General features: G+C 36.1%; 1 protein-coding gene across 2 annotated transcripts in view; it reads left to right on the forward strand.

Moving 5' to 3' along the window:
- CENPE (centromere protein E) overlaps nucleotides 1-15,692 on the forward strand; it is a 37,181-nt gene extending 21,489 nt beyond the window's left edge. Inside the window, exons 27-44 of one of the 2 annotated variants that reach the window (XM_086611730.1) lie at nucleotides 677-949; nucleotides 1,062-1,220; nucleotides 2,100-2,321; nucleotides 3,427-3,589; nucleotides 3,812-4,029; nucleotides 5,038-5,175; nucleotides 5,997-6,197; nucleotides 6,280-6,426; nucleotides 7,046-7,258; nucleotides 8,483-8,692; nucleotides 9,216-9,425; nucleotides 10,876-11,097; nucleotides 11,739-11,942; nucleotides 12,528-12,640; nucleotides 13,156-13,253; nucleotides 13,816-13,978; nucleotides 14,439-14,701; nucleotides 15,595-15,692. In XM_086611730.1, coding sequence (XP_086467856.1) covers nucleotides 677-949; nucleotides 1,062-1,220; nucleotides 2,100-2,321; nucleotides 3,427-3,589; nucleotides 3,812-4,029; nucleotides 5,038-5,175; nucleotides 5,997-6,197; nucleotides 6,280-6,426; nucleotides 7,046-7,258; nucleotides 8,483-8,692; nucleotides 9,216-9,425; nucleotides 10,876-11,097; nucleotides 11,739-11,942; nucleotides 12,528-12,640; nucleotides 13,156-13,253; nucleotides 13,816-13,978; nucleotides 14,439-14,701; nucleotides 15,595-15,692 — 3,315 coding nt within the window. Of the gene's footprint in view, nucleotides 1-676; nucleotides 950-1,061; nucleotides 1,221-2,099; nucleotides 2,322-3,426; nucleotides 3,590-3,807; nucleotides 4,030-5,037; nucleotides 5,176-5,996; nucleotides 6,198-6,279; nucleotides 6,427-7,045; nucleotides 7,259-8,482; nucleotides 8,693-9,215; nucleotides 9,426-10,875; nucleotides 11,098-11,738; nucleotides 11,943-12,527; nucleotides 12,641-13,155; nucleotides 13,254-13,815; nucleotides 13,979-14,438; nucleotides 14,702-15,594 lie in introns of both variants that reach the window. The other variant, XM_086611731.1, reaches the window with a different exon arrangement.
- The last annotated feature ends 2,422 nt before the right edge of the window (nucleotides 15,693-18,114 follow it).

Genomic DNA, 18,114 nt, shown 5'->3' on the forward strand with positions numbered 1-18,114 from the left:
CAGGATGGTGATGTTTTGAGTTGATCTGGACAGAGGCATGGTTCTATAAGGAGTTGAAGCTAAAAATTGCTTATTTAGAAAGGATGGTTCTGCTTTTTCAAAGCATAGATGTAACTGACTTTTTTCCCTGGTGGTATATGTTATGGGGCATTGCAGTCAACATTTTCCATAACTGGACATGCTGATTGCACATGTGTGTTAAACATATATGTATATGTATACACTTTGGAAAAAGTAAAGTATATGCATATATTTTGATGTTTATGGAGGGAGTGGACAAATTTCAAGGGAGTGATTGTCTTGACATCATTATTATCAGCTGTTGAGACTAGAAATATGGATAAGGTTTCTAGTTTGGTTTGTGGGTGGTTTTTGTTGGGTGTTTTGTGCGTTTTTTTCCTTGCTCGGGCTTAAACTATGGCCATGAAGTTCTACTCCTGGTAACTTGTTTCAGAAGTCCTCACTTCAAATTTTACATGTCTTTTATTTCAAGAAACTTGAATTACATTTTGAGTTCAGTCAAATCTTATTATTCTGAAAAAAAGCCCCACAAATCTCTAAAACATTGCTTCTGTTTGTTTTACACAATCAACCTGTCAAAGGTCAGATATGTTTCTCTTAAAGCTGCTTCCCCAAATGTGTTAACTTCTATCTCCATATAAAATAGGTACCACAGATTCAAGAAAAATCTATTGAGCAAGAATTATTTCTTCTAAGAGAAGAGCTGAGCCAGGCACAAAGGAAACTACATGAAATGGAGGAAATGAAGGCCAATGAATGTCAAAGAGAATTGCAAAAAATTGAGAGAACAGATTTTGTTCCAAAATTGTATGACTGTCAGGAAGCGAGTACTATGACAGAAAGAGATGATGATCTTAAAATGCAACTGGAGAATCTCCAAAATGAGAGAGACCAGCTAAGAGAAACTATACAAGAGACAATTACCATGGTAAGAAAAATAGTCCTATTCCTTTAGGATAATATCTTTAGTAAACTTCTATCTTAAATTTTGGAAGTGTTGTCTGGGCTTTAATGTACTTTAACTGTGTTTGCATCCAAAGAATTCAGAGATGCAGGAAGAGTTGAGATGTGCTCATAACTCTCTCAGACAACATCAGGAGACTATTGTGGAGCTGAAAGAAGGTATTTCAGAGAAAGAAAATCAACTCTTGAAAGCACAAGAGGCATTGAAGGAAACAACTGATGGACTGCAGCAGAAGGTCAGATGCAGTTTTGTCAAGTAAACGAAAAATTATGTCAGAATTGGCAACCTGTGTCCTCTGCAGACTTCAGTTTGTAAGGGTTCAGTAAATGTAACAATGAAACTTTTAATTAAAAGTTTCTCCCTTCTTCCCCTCAACCTCACCCCGTACTGCTTCTTGAAAGAATTACATGGAAACAGAGGCAGTGAAAAGATGATCACATGTAATTTGACCTGCGAGCTTACAACCCTTACTTACCTATTCAGCACTAAGGCATGTTACGATGGAACGTTATTTGACATCAGTACTGCTCTTGGGCCTTAATGTATTTTCCAAGTCTTAAAACCTTTTAAATTCTGATAATGTCTTTTAGTTATGCAACTCTGACGATCCTTGAGCAACTAAAAGGCAGTTTAGCTCATTCTTTAACTTGCTGCACTATTACAAATTTCTTATCTAATTATTATTTTCATGTTTGAAGCTATTGTGGCTTTTAGAAGACTTTAACAGTTGTTAGAATCAAGCCTATCTGCTGCGGATACAGCAATGGGGTAATTTTTATACGATTACAATGGCCTGTGGGTTTTTACGCATTCGCTTTTGTCTACCAATGAGACAGAAGCACTGAAATTTGATTGACTTTTAATCAAAGTTGTTACATCTTTCTTTTCCTTACTACAGCAGTAAATAATCCAATTATAACAACCCATTTGTACAGAAAGTGCTCTGTGAAATATGATCCAATAAGTCGTCTTAAATCAGGACGTGATTACTGGGACAACAAAATTTAATAGATTAGAATGTTACTGGGCTTTTTCTAAATTAACTATCAAATTACTTCTAGTCATTCTAGAGATGATTAGAAATATTAACAGTAGTTCTTACTTTTTCTTGCAGCTCACTGAAGTAACTGAAAACCTGACTCATGTCTCTTCTGAATTTGACAAGCTACTGGCAGAAAAAGAAGAACTTGAAAGAACAACGAATGAGCATATCTGTCAGCAGCTTGAGAAAATCACTTTGCTTAATCAGGAGAAAGACGGGCTACAGCAAATGGTAGAGACTTGTAAGGCAGAAAGAGACCAGTTAGAGGCTGACTGTCAGGAAAGCAAGAAGAAGGTACGTATAAAATCTCTTAAATAATTGTTTTAAAGGCAGGTTGTACCACTCCGAATTATTTCAGTCATGAAGCCTTCTGCTATTCAGTATCTTTTCTTCTCCCTTCACTTGTTCACAGCAGCAGTAAACTGAAAATTTAGTTTACTAATCCAATGTGGATTTTGGAATCTGTCTCTTTTTTTCTTTCCCCTCTCCCCTTCCTGCCCTTTTGGCCACTTAGGCACAGTTATCTGCCACCTGCTGGACAAACGCTCCACGAGTTCCTGTTGTATCTTTCATCTACAGTTTAGCACGGGACAGTAGAAGTCATCCAGGTTTACTGATACCTAAGACCTTAATTCTCCTACTGCTTCAGCTCATCCTAAGAGAAAGCGAAACCCAGAAAAGAAACTGATTAGCTGTCCTGTTTCTCCTTCCTGGTGTCATATCTCCTGGCAGATTAGTGACTTCAATATTCCAAGTGTTTCCATTAAAAATATGCTTATGTTGTGTCGTGGTTTAGGCACTATTTAATGCATTCTGATATGTAATTAACAAAAATCAAGCCAATAATTTCTAAAGTTAAAAGGAAGTCTGGTAGGGTATTTTTTGCCTAAGAGAAGCTTTGCAAATTATTTTATTTCGTATTAATTTTAGTAGACCTCAGTTAGAAACACTGGTCTCTTTTAACTATGTACAGACCAACTAACTTAAAACTAAAATCAGCAAACTAGGATTATCAAATCTTTAATTTTAGATTTACATCTTGCCACTAAACAATTAGACTAATTCTTCATGTAACTGGTGGTAGTTGCCACAAGAATAAGGGTATCTTTCATGGTGGGATGGTTTGTTAAATAGTCACCTACATAAACTGTTTCACAACATTTTTCCCTTTCCTCTTTACTTATACTTTTTTTAACTAATAAAGACTAGATCTAAAGACTGTCTTCCTTTGAAGTTCTTAAATTAGACATGGGAGAATGACAACTGAGGTTTTTTTCTAAAGTAAAAGACTGATAGTTCTCTCCTAGAAATTCAAATGCTTTGACTTAATGCTCTTAACTCCTGATAAGCAATACTTAGTCATACTGAGTGAACACTCATGTAATACCTTATTCTGCAGTCCTTAAAAGTTTTGACAGAAATGGAAAATCTACGGGAGGAACTAAAGCTTCAGAAAGAGCAAGTTGATATCCAGAAGAACATGCTAGCAAGCGCAGAAGAGAGATTTCAAAACACTGAAGAAAAACTAAATGAAGAAATAAGCATACTGAAAGAAAAGGCAAGTACAGTAAACAGAAACTCTTAGAAATGATGTAGAGGTTGTCCCCTCAAGAGCTTCTTAGAATAACATCCTAATTAGAATATGTACCCATGATAATTTGTTCTGGTTTATTGGTTCAACAGATGATCTCATGGTAAAGCAATTTAGCAACAGAAGAGGAGTTTTTGCTAATAGCTATGTATTTATTTTATACTTATTTTAAAAATATTTTTTTAATAGGTAGTCAAGTTGAGTGAGGACTTAAATTTGGTGTCTAAGGAAAAGCACCAGCTGCTGGGAGAACTGAAAGAAAACACTGAGAGCGACAGCAGTAAACTTCAACAGCTGGAGAAACAGTGTGATTTGTTAGCACAGGAGAGAGATCGCCTCCAGGACATGCTGAAGGGTATTCAAGCAGAGAAGAACAAACTGGAGATGAACCTACAGGAGAGTGCTGATAAGGTGCTTTGTCTCTGAGTAAAGTATAACAACTATAAACACTTGGTAGAGGAAGGTGGTTAATTCTTGTAAGATAATTTTTCAAGACAGCTTCAAGAATTAATGTTATATACCCAGATGGAAGAATATTGGCATGCTTTAACTTCTGTCCTGTGGAATGGTATTTGTAGATGTATGTAAACTCTTTTGAAAATGTTATCCACGGCTGCTTTATTTTAGGAATAAATGAGGAACCAGCAAATACATGAGTTTCATTACCAAAACACTTAACAGGTGTGTTTTAATGAATTTGATGAAATGGTATGTTTCATAGTTGAGATCCAAAGTTCTGAAACTAAAGTTGAGAAATCCTGACACTTCTGTTTTTCTTTCTGGGTGAAGCATGTCTTCGCTGTTGTGAATTGAGTGATATTCACTGAGCAGCAGTCCTTGTTCAGATGTTGAGTAATCACTTCAACTATCAAGGTTAATTCAAAGCTATGGTGGAAGGAGAATCTTCTTGCTCTTGCTACTGCCGTCTTCCAGTTCACCTGTTTCTGGAACCAATTGTCGTGTTGTAGAACTTCAGCTTCACTGGGAATTCAGAGGTTTAGTGAAAGGAATGCTAATTCTATAATAAATTACCAAAGATAACTTAACAGCACTTTGACAACAGTCCAACTCATAAAATTGTGTTAAGTAATAATTTCTAGATAGTTCTTGATGTGAGCTCTACTCAAATTACATCTCTGCTTTGTGTTACTCATCTGTAAATATGTCCAAATGTTGTAGCATACTTGGTCTAATTCTTTATGTTACTAAGGATTTATCAGTATGCTAGTTGGCAGGCTTTGCTTAGTGAAAGGAGAAACTTTCAAAGACAAAACTTGAAATTTCTTGTACTCAAACTAAAGCAGTTTCCTCTGTTAGGTATTTTGACTCCTATGAAACATTGACTGGTGTGTGTGAGAGGTAGATTCACACGGTATCTCAGAGCTTAATTTCATATTTGTTACTCTATTTTTATTCCAGATTCTTGAAACCGAAAAGGAATTGAAATGGCAACAAGAACTACTCAGCAATGAGAAGATCAAAGCTCAAGAAAGGGAAGAACATTTGTTAAAAGTTCAGAGGCGGTCAGAGATTATGGAGGACAGCCTAACAAACAAGGTGTGGAGTTCTTCAGTAACTCTTCTGTCTTACGATGTTTTATCACTGATGTGCTAAACTTTCGCTCAAGACAAATCCTATTTAATTTTTAATTCTCAGTGTGTCACTTTATGGGTGCTAAACAACCATGAACATGGGCAAAGGACTTTGTACAAGTTTCTTCAGTGATGTTCAGAGGTAGCATCCTCAATTTTTCAGCCTCATAACCAGTTGGGTTCGTGACTCCATTAGACTGGACACCAATTTCTCCAATGTGATAATTAGTCTGAATAAATACATGTACAATTATGACTTTGAAAGACACTGTGTAGACAGTATGAACCTAAGTGGGTTTGGAATCCTTGGTGCTTTGCACGCTTTCAAGCTATATCTGTTATTCAGAAAGTCTTGAACATAGCTCTTGCCAACTTGGCATTTTGTAGGATTGCTTCAGATTAGCAAATGTGTTACTGTTGATTGATCAGAGCAGATATAAAGACAATTCCATTGCCCATCTCTTATGCTAATCTTCTATTTATTTTCTTGTGATGTGGACATATGTTAACTGCCTTTTTGCTTGTTTCCTCTTGCTTTACTTAAGACCAAAGTTGACTAAAGTAGAGTCCTCTGGGTGTCATGCTATTTCTTTTCCTTTTAATTTCTTTTTCTGTAAACAAAATACTGAAATTATTTTTGAGCTTCTTTTGCTGTTAGTGTGAATTTTAGAGTTCTTGAAAATGGTGTTCTTTGTATTTGACACAACTGATTTGAGTACTTCATAGGGGAGTATACAGACCAGGACCAAATCATAATTTTTATTTTTTCTCCACTATTTATTATAGATTCAACAGTTAACTGAGACTGTAAATAGCATATCATGTGAAAAAGACCAGTTATTGGCTGAAAGAACTAGTCACTCTTTCCAACTTAAAGAACAAATCTTATCAATTAATCAAGAAAAAGATGAGCTACAGAAACTTCTCCAGGATGTCAGATCTGAGCGGGACCAGCTCAAGACAGAATTGCACAAAAATTCTGAGATGGTTGGTGTTGCAAGTTTTATACCTAAGTTATGAATAACTTCTCTTCTTGAATGGTACTTAAACATGTATGCTTTTATTTTAGTATGTTGAAACAAATGCAAAACTGGAATGTGCTCTAAACCAACTGAAGCAGAGAAGCCTGAATGATATGTCCATTCAGGTGAACTCTCTGGATAATGCAGAACAAATGCCTGATGACAGCCTGAAGGAAAAAAACTTGAAAATTAAGGTAAACGTACTTGTCTCCTTATTTTAAGGATGCATGTAAAATCTTAGTACTGTTTGTTCTGGAGCATAAACCTTGCTTCTGTGTACAATGTACAAAATTGTTTGTATACCTTGCTAAGGTGCTGCAAGCCATGGGATCAGTTGATTTGCTGTTGCTGTTCAGTGGCCGTGCATTTTACTCTGAGAAGGTTAAACTGAACTTCTCAGTTGAGACATCTCACTTGATTTTTTTACTGTCCAGCCACTCCAATGAAAATAACTAGTCATGTAGAAGCACTCCACTATTTTACTTTTGCAAAAACAATTTCATTTCAGGCCTGATCTACAGGTCTTGATATGTGGCCAAGCAATTTAAATCATGAAAATCATTTGGGCTTGTGAAATAATGATTTTCTGGAAAACTAAGAAATTCTCTGCTTTCGTGTCTGACTTAGCAGTGTTGTCGTATTCCCGTGGCAAGCCAAAACTGAAGTCTTAAGTCCCATTACATTTCTGTTGTAAAACAAATGCATGCTGTAGGGGTTAGTCCTGGAATCTGGTGGCTTATTTTAAGCTTCTGTTTATAGATAATCACTCTTTTCCTTATTGTGACTGAATTAGCTTGTTTCACTTTCATTTAGGAGCTTCTTGAGAAATTCTCAAATATTGGGAAGAGATACGAATGTCTCTCTACCATGTCTCTTAATCTAAAGAATCAACTGAATAGTCAGAAGGAACTGATAGTTGTACTACTGACTCAGTTTTCATCGGAACAGAGTAAACAAGTCAAAAGACTTCAAACTGAAAACGAGAAAATAAACAGTCATCTCCAGAGTTTATTGAACAAACTGAAGGTACAAACTTAATGCTGAATATGTCGATGCTTCATATTGCTTTGGTTTGTTTTTTTTTTAATGAGCTCTCAATATTAACAGTTAGGATTCTATATACTCTAGCTTTGATTTTTGTAACTGCATATCTTGTGGAAAATAAATTGATAGTAAATGCTCTACAATCCGGGTAAACTGGATCTATTTAGTTCTATTTAGTTAAGTTAACCAACCTTAAGGTTTTTACTGTACTTCAGCAGCTTTGCACAGAATTATTTCATTAGTATTAATCCATTTTAATTGAGGAAAATAAACTTTCTTTCTGTACTCCATAAATCAAATTATGGACCCCTAAGTTTGTATTTTATTGTGGGGAAAAGAGACATGCAAGATGCCTTAGAGATGCATATTCACTCTGCAAAACTACCTGAGTATTTTGATAACATCTATAGCTTTTCAGGCCTTTCCCAATTTGTAGTTGAGTGGAGAAACTGATTCTGATTATCTGAAAAAAAGTTAAGAGGAATTGGGAAAGGATTCTTGTTATCATATGCAGAAGTATAGTAAATGGAATGCTTAGGGTGAAATGTTAAGGGTTTGGGTTTTTTTGGTGGGTGGGGAGGTTGGGACAGACAGGTCTGGGGAGAGGGTGAGGTTCATGTGCAATATACAAAAATACTGGACAGGATCTTGAGAGTCAGTAGGCTCTATAAATATCCATTAGCTAAAAAGTTTAAGGCTCTTTCGAATACTTGTTATTTTGAAACTTCACGTAAGGTCTTTAGATTTTGATTTTTTTAGTTTTTTTCCATAGATGCTTTTCAACTTTCATAGTTAGAGATGCTAAAGATGTAAGTCATGATCTTGACTAGAATAAAGCTTTAGATCAGCACAGTGGTATTATTCTTGTAGATCATTTGCACCTTTCACGACTCTAAGAAAATAAGTGCAACAAAGAATACTTTTCAAAGTCTAGATTCATGGAAAGCTGTCTAGAGCTTTTTGGCCTTTTTAGGAGTCTACGAAAAACAGCATACTTCAGAAATGCTGAACCAGCTAAAAGTCTTGTATATAGGCCATTGCTATACAACACATGTGAACATAATTTTCTTGGTCATGTTTTAGTTGTCCTGGACACTTATGGACTAGGAGAGTAAATAAACTGAATTATAAAACATGGAACTTTAGCTGGATGCAGGGTACCATTTTAAAGCATACTCACTGGTATTTCCTGTGCTTCTACAACAGTTTCTGTTCAGTCGTGTTTGCCTGAAGAAAAGAGAATATCATACTGCTGTTAACAAGTATGAAATGGAATTGCTTGAGGAAAAGAGAAGACAAGATCAACTACGAGCTCAGATTCAGTGTCTCAGGAAGATTTATTTGAACCAGAACAAAATATCTTCTCAAGAGTTAAACATCAGTGAAGTGCTGCAGAGTTTGCACTTGGATGCAGAGGTAGCAATTGAAACAATTTTCAGACAGGAAGACTTGCATATTTCAAGGTGTAGAGTAATGCAGTGGTGCTAACCTGATGGCACTGCTTTGATCTGCTAAGACTTCACTTAAGAGGGGGAATAGAACTCATATTTTATTTATGCTGCTAATTCTATAATATGAAGGTTCTATTTTATAAAGTGACTCAAAGTGAAATTACTAGGTTATAAAATAGTGGGAATGTTATGTATTTCTTTGCCCTTTAAAATGTATACTACCCAATACTAAGATTTTAAAACAAGGAGATGAACTTATACTAACATGCTTTTTTTTTTTCCCCCCTTTCCCACCTGCCCCAGAAAGGTAGATTGTCTTCTCATTTTCCCAGTAGGGTGTAATTTAAGTACAATAAAAGTTGCTTTATATGATAGTTCGATGCTAAAACAGACTTCCTGCAAATATTGATAGCTAAGAAGGGCAAAATGTGTATTTAGATATGTAGTTATCAAAGGAATATTTAAACTTGAATTCCCTCTTTTTGAAGAGCATTCTCAAAGATATATCGGAAATGGAAAGTGAACTTCTCTGTATAGAGGCAGAGTTACAGCAGGAAGAAAGTGCTAGAAAAGAAACAACACAGTTCTGGACAGCTTGTTCAGAAACTCCATGTGATGCAGAAGAACTTAAAGAAGAGTTAAAAAAAGATAACGAAAGGCTTTTACAAGTCATTAACTTCTGGACTCCAAAAGTAAAGGTAAAGTTAAATCTTTAATCAGAAACGTATTTTGCGTAAGCACTCTGTAAATGCCTCTAATCTAGTGGAAAACAAAACACACAAAAGGCTATTTAAAGATTATTCGTTATTATCAGCACTTACTGTGTTCATACTCAACTGTAAGATGTAAGAATACTTGAAAAATATTTTTAAAGACTTCTTTTCTCATGCGTCTAAACTTGAACTTGCTTTGTAAAAGACTTTCTAGGCCATAAACGTAGCAGGGGATGGTTTTGATTGTGGTTTTATTAGACTGAATTCTGGAAACTATGGATTCAAAATTGTTATATAGATTTTCTTGCATAACTTGGCAGCCTGATACAATCACTCTCTACACTTTATGCTCACAAGATTGCCTGCTCTCTTCAAGGCAACTTTATCAAAACTGTTTCAGCCATTTTTAAAACTTAATTGTAATTTATATTCTCACACCTTTTCTAACTTCAGAAAGACAAGTTATTCTAGAGGTGTGGTTCAGCTTTCCTTTCTCTTTTCTTTCCTTCTTACCTATTGCTCCCTTTGGACAAAAAAAACCCAAGTGTTTTACAGCATTAAGTGCATCATGAACAGAATTTCATGAGACATCATCTCTAAGTAAATGTATTGAACACTTCTCAAAAAAACAGGTTACGGGAGGGAATCCACTATCTTCTGTTTAGTTGTTAGGAATGGTCTTTCTAACAAGTATCCTGGAAGCTCCTGGTCCGTTCATGCTATATTCCTTCCACTAGTACTGATCCGAACTAGGAAAAGCTCATCGCTCTCTTTCTCCCAGTGTTGAGACTCAGTTCTGTCCCATTAAGTCTCTAGCCTATTTTTAAAAGTTTCTCCTGTGGAGTTAATAGCCAGTCTTGACTTATTCAGGATTTCCCAATGTTGGCAGGCTTTTTGGAAGAATTCCCTGATGGACATATGTGGGTCAAAGCTTTTACCAAATAAACAAAAAAAATCTAGTGTAACTTTGTCATTTCCTGAGAAGTGTCAAGTTTTTCTTCATCTGACACGTTAAGTGTATGGGTTTCTAAAATAGTCCAATGTGTCTGTTCTCTCTTCACTCAATGAATACACTCTAGCAAAAACTTCTGTGAATAATTGTTTCTTTCTGTTATTGACATAAATCTTTCCAATATAGTTCCTTCATTTCTATAATGTCAGTGTTTGAGATAATGCAGTAATACCGGTAAATTTGCAGTGTGTTATCTTTTTCTCTTGTGCCCCTTCCTGCCTTCCCCTCTTTTGAAAATGAAACCAGACATTGGAGTGTTAGTGATTCCATTTCTGATACCAAGCATCTTCAAATGGGACACTGAAACAAGAATATGAAATTAGTATGGGCCAAGCAAGATACTTCCTGTCCCTTCACTTACCTTATTTCTATTTCTGATTCAAAAACTACTTGATTTATCTGTATGGCACTACTTATTTTCAGATACTCCTTCAGCTCTCTTCAGAGCTGGATGCCAGAACTGCCAATTATTGTAAAAACGCCGACGTTGAATCGAAACAGAGAAAAGAGAAAAGTGGAGAGTTGCTTCAGGAACTGAACGCTCTTAGAGATCAACTGGCCCCTGGTGGCTCTGCCAGTCTGGCGTTAGAAGAAGAAAACTACAGGCTTCATAACAAATTAAAGGCTGCAGAACAAGATATAAAGGTACCAATATTTGTTTCTAAGGAAAACTTCTTTAATGCTTGTTTTCTAAGTGAGAGTATGTCAAACAGAAAATGCAACTGACAACTGTGAATCTGTGCACACAACACATTGGCCCAGAGTGCACTTGAGTTTTGTAGGGGTTTTTTATTCCTGAATTAAAAGTTTGAGCCCTTACCGTAATGTGATTATTTTAATTTCCTGTTTTCTGTACACAGATAGATGTCAGTTTAGAAATCCATATGAAATATTCCCATTTGGTTTTGAAGTATTGATTTTAATAGTGTGATACTCTTGATATGTCCTTCAAGTATATGGTATTCACTATGTCAAACTGGAAGGTGGAGAAGAATTCTGTCTTTATTCCTAGGAATTGAGGACTCTTTCTCTGTCCTATTTTTGTTTATGTTGCTTATCTTTGTTCGATGCACTCTTTTTTTTTTTTGTAGACCTGAGTGTTTCAGAGTACTAAAACATGACACAACACAGTGAGGTAGACAGCAGGAGATGTGTTAGAGCCTGTAGTGTTGGATTTTTTGTGTGGTTTGAGTTTTTCGTTTGTTTTTATTAAGAATACAACCATGTGCTGTTACTGTTATATCTCTTGGCATAACTACTCGTAACTGATTGATATATCTCAATAGGCTATGGAAGTAAAAATTCACAAGTTGGAAAATGTAATAAATGAAGTAGGAAAAAACGTCAAAGAGAAAGATGACAGGATAAACCAGTTACAAGCACAGATAAGAATAAAAACGGCAACAAGTGAGCTCACCCAACTGCAAGCCAAACTGAATGAGACAGAGAAGTGCCTCAGAACTACCTTAACAGAGAATCAGAGCCTCCAGGTATGAGCAAAATGAGAAGAGTGAAGTGTGATTCTTCTGTGATCTCGGAGAGTGAGAGCATGCTTGAGAACAGCTGTAAATGAAATGCAGCTCTCTAAAGTGAATTTATTGTTCTGTATGGCATTCTTGGAGTAAAACACTCCGCTCGCCTATTTAGCATGCAGTTTCACCTTCTACCAATGCAACTTTCAGAGATAAAATTTAGAACCCACATGACAATATTAACAGCTACATTTGTCACTCGTATGTGATGGTTTCTGAAACATTCTAAAAAAAAAAAGTAAATTTTTAAACTGAAGAATGAGCTGTTTTTTCTGTGTAATATATTTGCATACTAGTTGAAAATTCCCAGACTTATATCTGCAAACAAGTCAGCAAAACTTGCTAAAATGTGATTGCATGTAATACACCAGAGTTAGGACACCAACTAGTACTATAGTGCTCGTTGGTAACGTGGGCATTCTTACTCCCAGTCTCGTCCTGCAAGATCTAGCAGATCATAGTAAAGATACAAAGTAAACAAGCCTTAATTCATTGCTAAGTGACAAGCCTTTCCTCATATTAAGTCTTTTGTTTTCTTTTCAGGCAAAATTAGATAAAGGTGCTGAGTTGTACAAAGAGGAAATTGATAATCTCAAAACACAATTGGTAAAATACGATATGGAAAGAATGAAACAATCCAACTCTTTTGATATGAAGTAAGTTCAAATTTTACCTTCTTACTATTCTCAGCTACTTGGTTCTTAGCTTCCCTTTTTCTGTTTATTTTTTTTCCACAGATTAAGTGAGTGTTCAGCTTTACATGTCCGAGATTTTTATTGTAGCTAGATTCCAGAGAAGTAAAAACCATATGCATCTCAGGTTGATTACAAAACTCCTTCCCTATACACTCACCAAAACTTCTCAACCAACCCATGTTCAGCCATAAATGAAATAACCCTTCTGACAAAAGAAGATGAGGGGAAAGCAGTAACTGAAATCACTCTCTAGTTCACTGGGGAGAAGGGATACACAGAATAATTCTAGTCCAACTTTTGGGTTTCTGCACTTTACCTAAAATCTAACTGACAACCAGGTTTGTATAGTTTTACCTATATAACTTGGGTATGTTTTGTATTTGATAGCTTATTTGGAAATCAAACTAGCTCTCCTGCAACTGTAAAAATTAACAAACTGAGGATTTCTTTTTCTTTTTTCTTCCTGCCCCATATAGACTTGCAAATTATAAAGCTCTTGTAGAACACCAGGAACAACAGTTAAGAAAGCTAAAAGAAGAACTTAGAAGAGCACAGCAACAGCAAGATGATACTGGTAAGCTCAAGATAAATATAAGGAACTCTTTCATGTTAAACATTCAGTTTTAATGTTATATGGCTAAAGTTCAGATTGAGATGCAGGGCTTTTGCCTCAAAGGGTATGAGGAGGATTGAGTGCTTCGGAAGGTGTGATGGAAAGTCAAATGTTAGCTGCATGTACGCTGCATTCAAATCACAGTTCTTGTGTTTATTTTCCCAGCTATGTTTGCATTTGTAGTGGGATGAGCTGCAGCTGCAGTACCTCATGTTGCTGTATTTAACTTGACTGACTTCACATATGAATAGCTAGTTCTAATCATAATTATGACATACTTGAAACTATAACTATTTTAACCGTAAATGGCTCAATGAAGAATCTTTTAAGCTTTGTAATATCTCCCTGGCAGTGTGAATACTGGGAAGTGTGTTTATGTATAAAAAAAAAAAATAGCTGTTGGAATGGCACTTGGAACCTAGTGAGGTTTTACATATAAGACCACAGGAAGGAATAGGTTAAAAAATGTTGATTTTGAGAACTGTCCAAATAATACACACCTCTGTATAAAACTGTTTTTCAGTGATGCTGGAAAAAGCAGCTCCTCAGCAATCCCAAATACCCCTTACTTGTGGTGGTGGCAGTGGTATTGTGCAAAGCACACAAATACTTGTTCTAAAATCTGAACAAGCTAAGCTACAGAAAGAGAACTTGCACCTGAAGAAACAAAATGATCTTCTGCTAAGGTAAACATAAAGCTGATCAGCAACATGTCAAATCATTTATTGCTATTTAACTAGGCAAGTCATTAGTGGCTTTTTTCTGGGAGACCTATAGCAGTGAGTAATTATTAATTTTGATTTTCTAGATTTTCTAGATTCTTTCACATCATAAACTTTTTATTTAAATCTTATATTTATTGCTTATATATTTCTTTATGGCTTTTGAACTTTAAATTGCTTTCTTTCCTAAAAATCACTTAAACGCTAGAAGATATATTGTATGTTGGAAGGAATTTTAGCTTAAAAAATAAAAAATTGTGCCTCTGAAACCAAGATACACAGATATGGTCTTGCATCGCCATGTCTGTGGTATGTTGTATGAAGATACAGGAACTGTCTGTCAGGAATTTTTCCTTACTTCAAGAAAAATTCGAAGTAGTTCCTTTATTAAATACTGGGTTGTTGGGTTTTTTTTTCTTTTCAGTAACGAGCTTCAACTGAAAGAAGAACTTAGAAAATGGAAAGAGCGAGCACTAAAATGGAAAGAACGATCCTCAAGAGAAACCACTCAAGAGGCAATACCAAGGTCTCCAAGAAAGACAGTGTCATATTCCCTTAAAGAGGAAATGCCTTCACCTTCCAAAGAACCTATTTCTCAGGGAATTGTGGCTCAGAACATATCAAAGCCTCTGCCACTGACTTGTCCAACAAATTTCTTTGATAATTCCAGCTTGGGTACACTAACAGGTGTGTAACGCAGTGGTGGTGTCCTATAAAGATTTGGAGAGGTAAAATATATGGGGTGGTCTGTGAGTTGAGGGTAAACGCCCTGTGCTTTCTATACTCAGACCTGAAACTTGCATGATAACACAGTTTTCTTGAATGGTTAGTAAGCTGACTGTCGAAAGGCTGACCAGCTGGAGCTGTGAAGTTTATATCTGCTTTAAGTATTTAGGTTCTGTAAAGGAGTCCTTCACCCCTTGAAGATTATACAATTTATTTTTTTTCTTTTCCTGCATTGGAAGTGTTGACCAACTTTAAAAAGTGAATTAGCAGAATATCATTACCAGATAGCTGATGCTCTGAAATGTTTAGCTTTTTAACTTTACATTGGTTAAGCACAGACTTCTGGCAAAACTATTCAAAGTTAACTGCTGGTTAACTTTTCTCTAAAATTCTTTAAGATGGTAGACTTAGTCCTTGATGTTGAATCTGCCAGTTTGCCTGGCTCCAGCTGCAGTAATAGCTGTTTTGATAACTTCTGTTCCTGAGCCCTACTCAGCATATCTGGCCTGGTGACTTCTGGGGAAGTCTCCTAGTGATCTACACTAGCATATTAAAATGCTACTGATCTCATCATTACACTTCTTTCTAAAAACTTTCCAGAAGGCTGCAGCAGACATGTTGAGGAGTTAAGCAGCTTTCAAGGTATTAATAGCAGGCTTCCAGAAAGAATATGCTGTTTCTTGTGATGATCAGCTTGGTAATAGTACAGACTTCTACACAACACAAAGCTCCTCAGAAGCAAGCTTTGATAGTTGATATTTAAAACACTAGTCAAGATTAAATTGCTGTATTCCTACTGCTTGTCTAACTGGGAAAGTTTAAGTGTTACTTTAATGTTCTTGTCTTCTGTATAGATACACGACCTGCAGGCATAGAGCCCACAGAAGAACATCTTAAGCACTGGTTTGGAACTTCAGAGAAAGATAAAGCCCCTGATTGCACAACCCAATAAAGATGCCCTGTGGTAAGCTGCCTTTGCGGTGGCTACAGCCAGAATCTGCATATATTGAAGATAATTGCTTCAGGTCAGAAACCATCAGCCTCTTCTACGAATTATGGGAAGAGCTCTGGTGGCACACAAATCCCTTGCTGTCTTGGAGCTGCTACTTCCCACAATTGGAAAAGCTGGAATACAAGTACAAAAATAGAAAAGCAGTCATGTTGCCCACAACCTGCTGATCTGATGATGTTCTACTTCGGTGGGTTGTTTTTTTTTTTGAGGATGGCAAAGGAAGAAAAGCCAATGTATTAAAGAAAAAATGGAAAAGGATCACGAACTAATCTACTGTGAAACTTCTCAATCTTAAACTTTTCATTCTGTCATTCCTAAAACAGCCGCCCTCTGGGTGGTCAATATTCGTATCTTCGGAGTGCTGTTGCGTTGGAACTAACTGTAGTTCTCATTTCTCAGCATAATGGTTTTTATACCGCACTCTAGTCTGCAGAAACTGCATTTTCACCACAATTTTAGCCTCTCTATCTGGACATTGCAACTGAAGTTACTAATTTGCTGTTTGTAGGACACACAATAAAGGGTTCCTCTTGAAGTCCTTACAGTATTTCTGCAGCTCAGTCAATTATGGTGCCAAGAGTAACTTTGTATTTTGCATCATCTTTCAATAGTTCTTGTCTGAAGTAAGGTATTGGATTTTTTTAATGGTAAGCAACGGACCTGACACTTCTGCTTCTCTAGTGAATGGAAAATAAACTGGATGATCAGGGCTGCAAGATGGACTATTTTACTGGCCTGTTTATCTGCATTGTGAAACCTGCTTTGTATAAGAAGGTTTTGTTTTGACAATAAACTTTAATGTGTTAAATATTTAAAAATTTAATACTTCTGGTAATTTAAAAATTTTTGCTGGTCACTTCACTTGTGCCATGATCTAAGCATGTTGATTACCATATTCAGTGTCTAAAGACTATCTTTTATAGTAACTTCACCCCTTCCATCATTATTATGCTTCTTTTCTGTGTACTCTATAGCTTTCTGCAATAATTACTTTCTGCAGAAGTTTACTGTTGCACAAGTCTGTGTCACTGGTGTTTTGTTTAATTCTTCTTTCTAATTGAGTCTGTTGGGAAATATTTGTTTAAAAGATAGATCCTCTTCCCTTTCCTCCCCACACGCCCACCACTGTCAACTAAAGAATTTGGCACTCAAAACCTGAGACCAACTCTGAGAATTAAATCATGGTGAGATGAGAAAGTCATAGCTACCAAAGATACCTGCATGAAAAGTTTCTTCCTTATTTTATAGGAATAATGCTTTAAGTGATGCTAGGTCTCTTGAGTACTCCATTTTGGGTTACCCAAACTGATAAGCAAATGGTTACATTGGCATGTTCCTGGGCATTCGGCAGTTACTGGAATTGGATGAGTCGCACAAGGATTGTTTACCTGATGGAGTTGGATGAGACCTTGAGGAACATCATCTAGTGGAAGGTGTCCTGCCCATGGTAGAGGGCTTGGAACTAGATGATCTTTAAGGTCCCTTCCAACCCAAACCATTCTATGGAGGTACTTCACAGAAGCTTATTAAAGAGCCAGCTATATATTTACCTTGAAGAGCAGAAAACTGCCAACTACTGTAACTACTAAGAAACGATAAGTATTTATCTCTAAATCTCTGTCCTGTAATGTATTTTGGGGAGCTTTTAAAGATATTGCTAGCCAAAAATACACAGGTTGTAAATACCATGACTGAGTTTAGCACTGCGTTGTCTTTCCTACCACAGCCATAGGTATGTAGGAGCAACTAAGTTCCTGACAATAAGTGCAAAGTGCTGCTGTTTGTGTGGTGGTTGTTTTTTTTTTTTTTAATTTTGTCTTTGGGAGTTCATTGGGGTTTTATTTTATTTCATGGGTTTGGGTTGGTTGTTTTGTTGGGTAGTAGTGTGATTTTTTTGTTTGTTTTTAAAACTTCTCACTATGGTTGATCAATATTTCCTTTGCCTATCAGCTTTTTTTTTTTCCCAGAAGGGGAAATTCTGAATTCAGGAGGCAAAGGGTGTTAGGGACAGAAGGATAAATGCTTTTAGAAAACCTAGTCATCAAAGGTTGTGTTTACCAGGAGCCGATTTACAAAGCCTTAGAAAGCTATTGTAGTTTAGCAGAAAGACAAGTTAATGAACTTTGTGTATGTGTATCCCAGTTTACCCACAGAAATGGCTTTTCTGAGGAAAACGTGCCCAAATGAAGTCCAGGGCAGGATTCCAAATTCTCTTAAGAATGCTATCAGGATAGCTTTAGGTCTTAGCTTTAGTGAGCTTATAACTAAATTAGTTTGTCCTAGAATTTCTAGTGTGATGATATTAACTCTGACTTCACAAATGTATGTTAAACCACTTGATAAAAAAGAAAACATAAGTTCG

Source organism: Tauraco erythrolophus, chromosome 5, assembly GCF_009769465.1.
Source record: "Tauraco erythrolophus isolate bTauEry1 chromosome 5, bTauEry1.pri, whole genome shotgun sequence".
In the NCBI taxonomy this organism is placed as follows: domain Eukaryota; kingdom Metazoa; phylum Chordata; class Aves; order Musophagiformes; family Musophagidae; genus Tauraco; species Tauraco erythrolophus.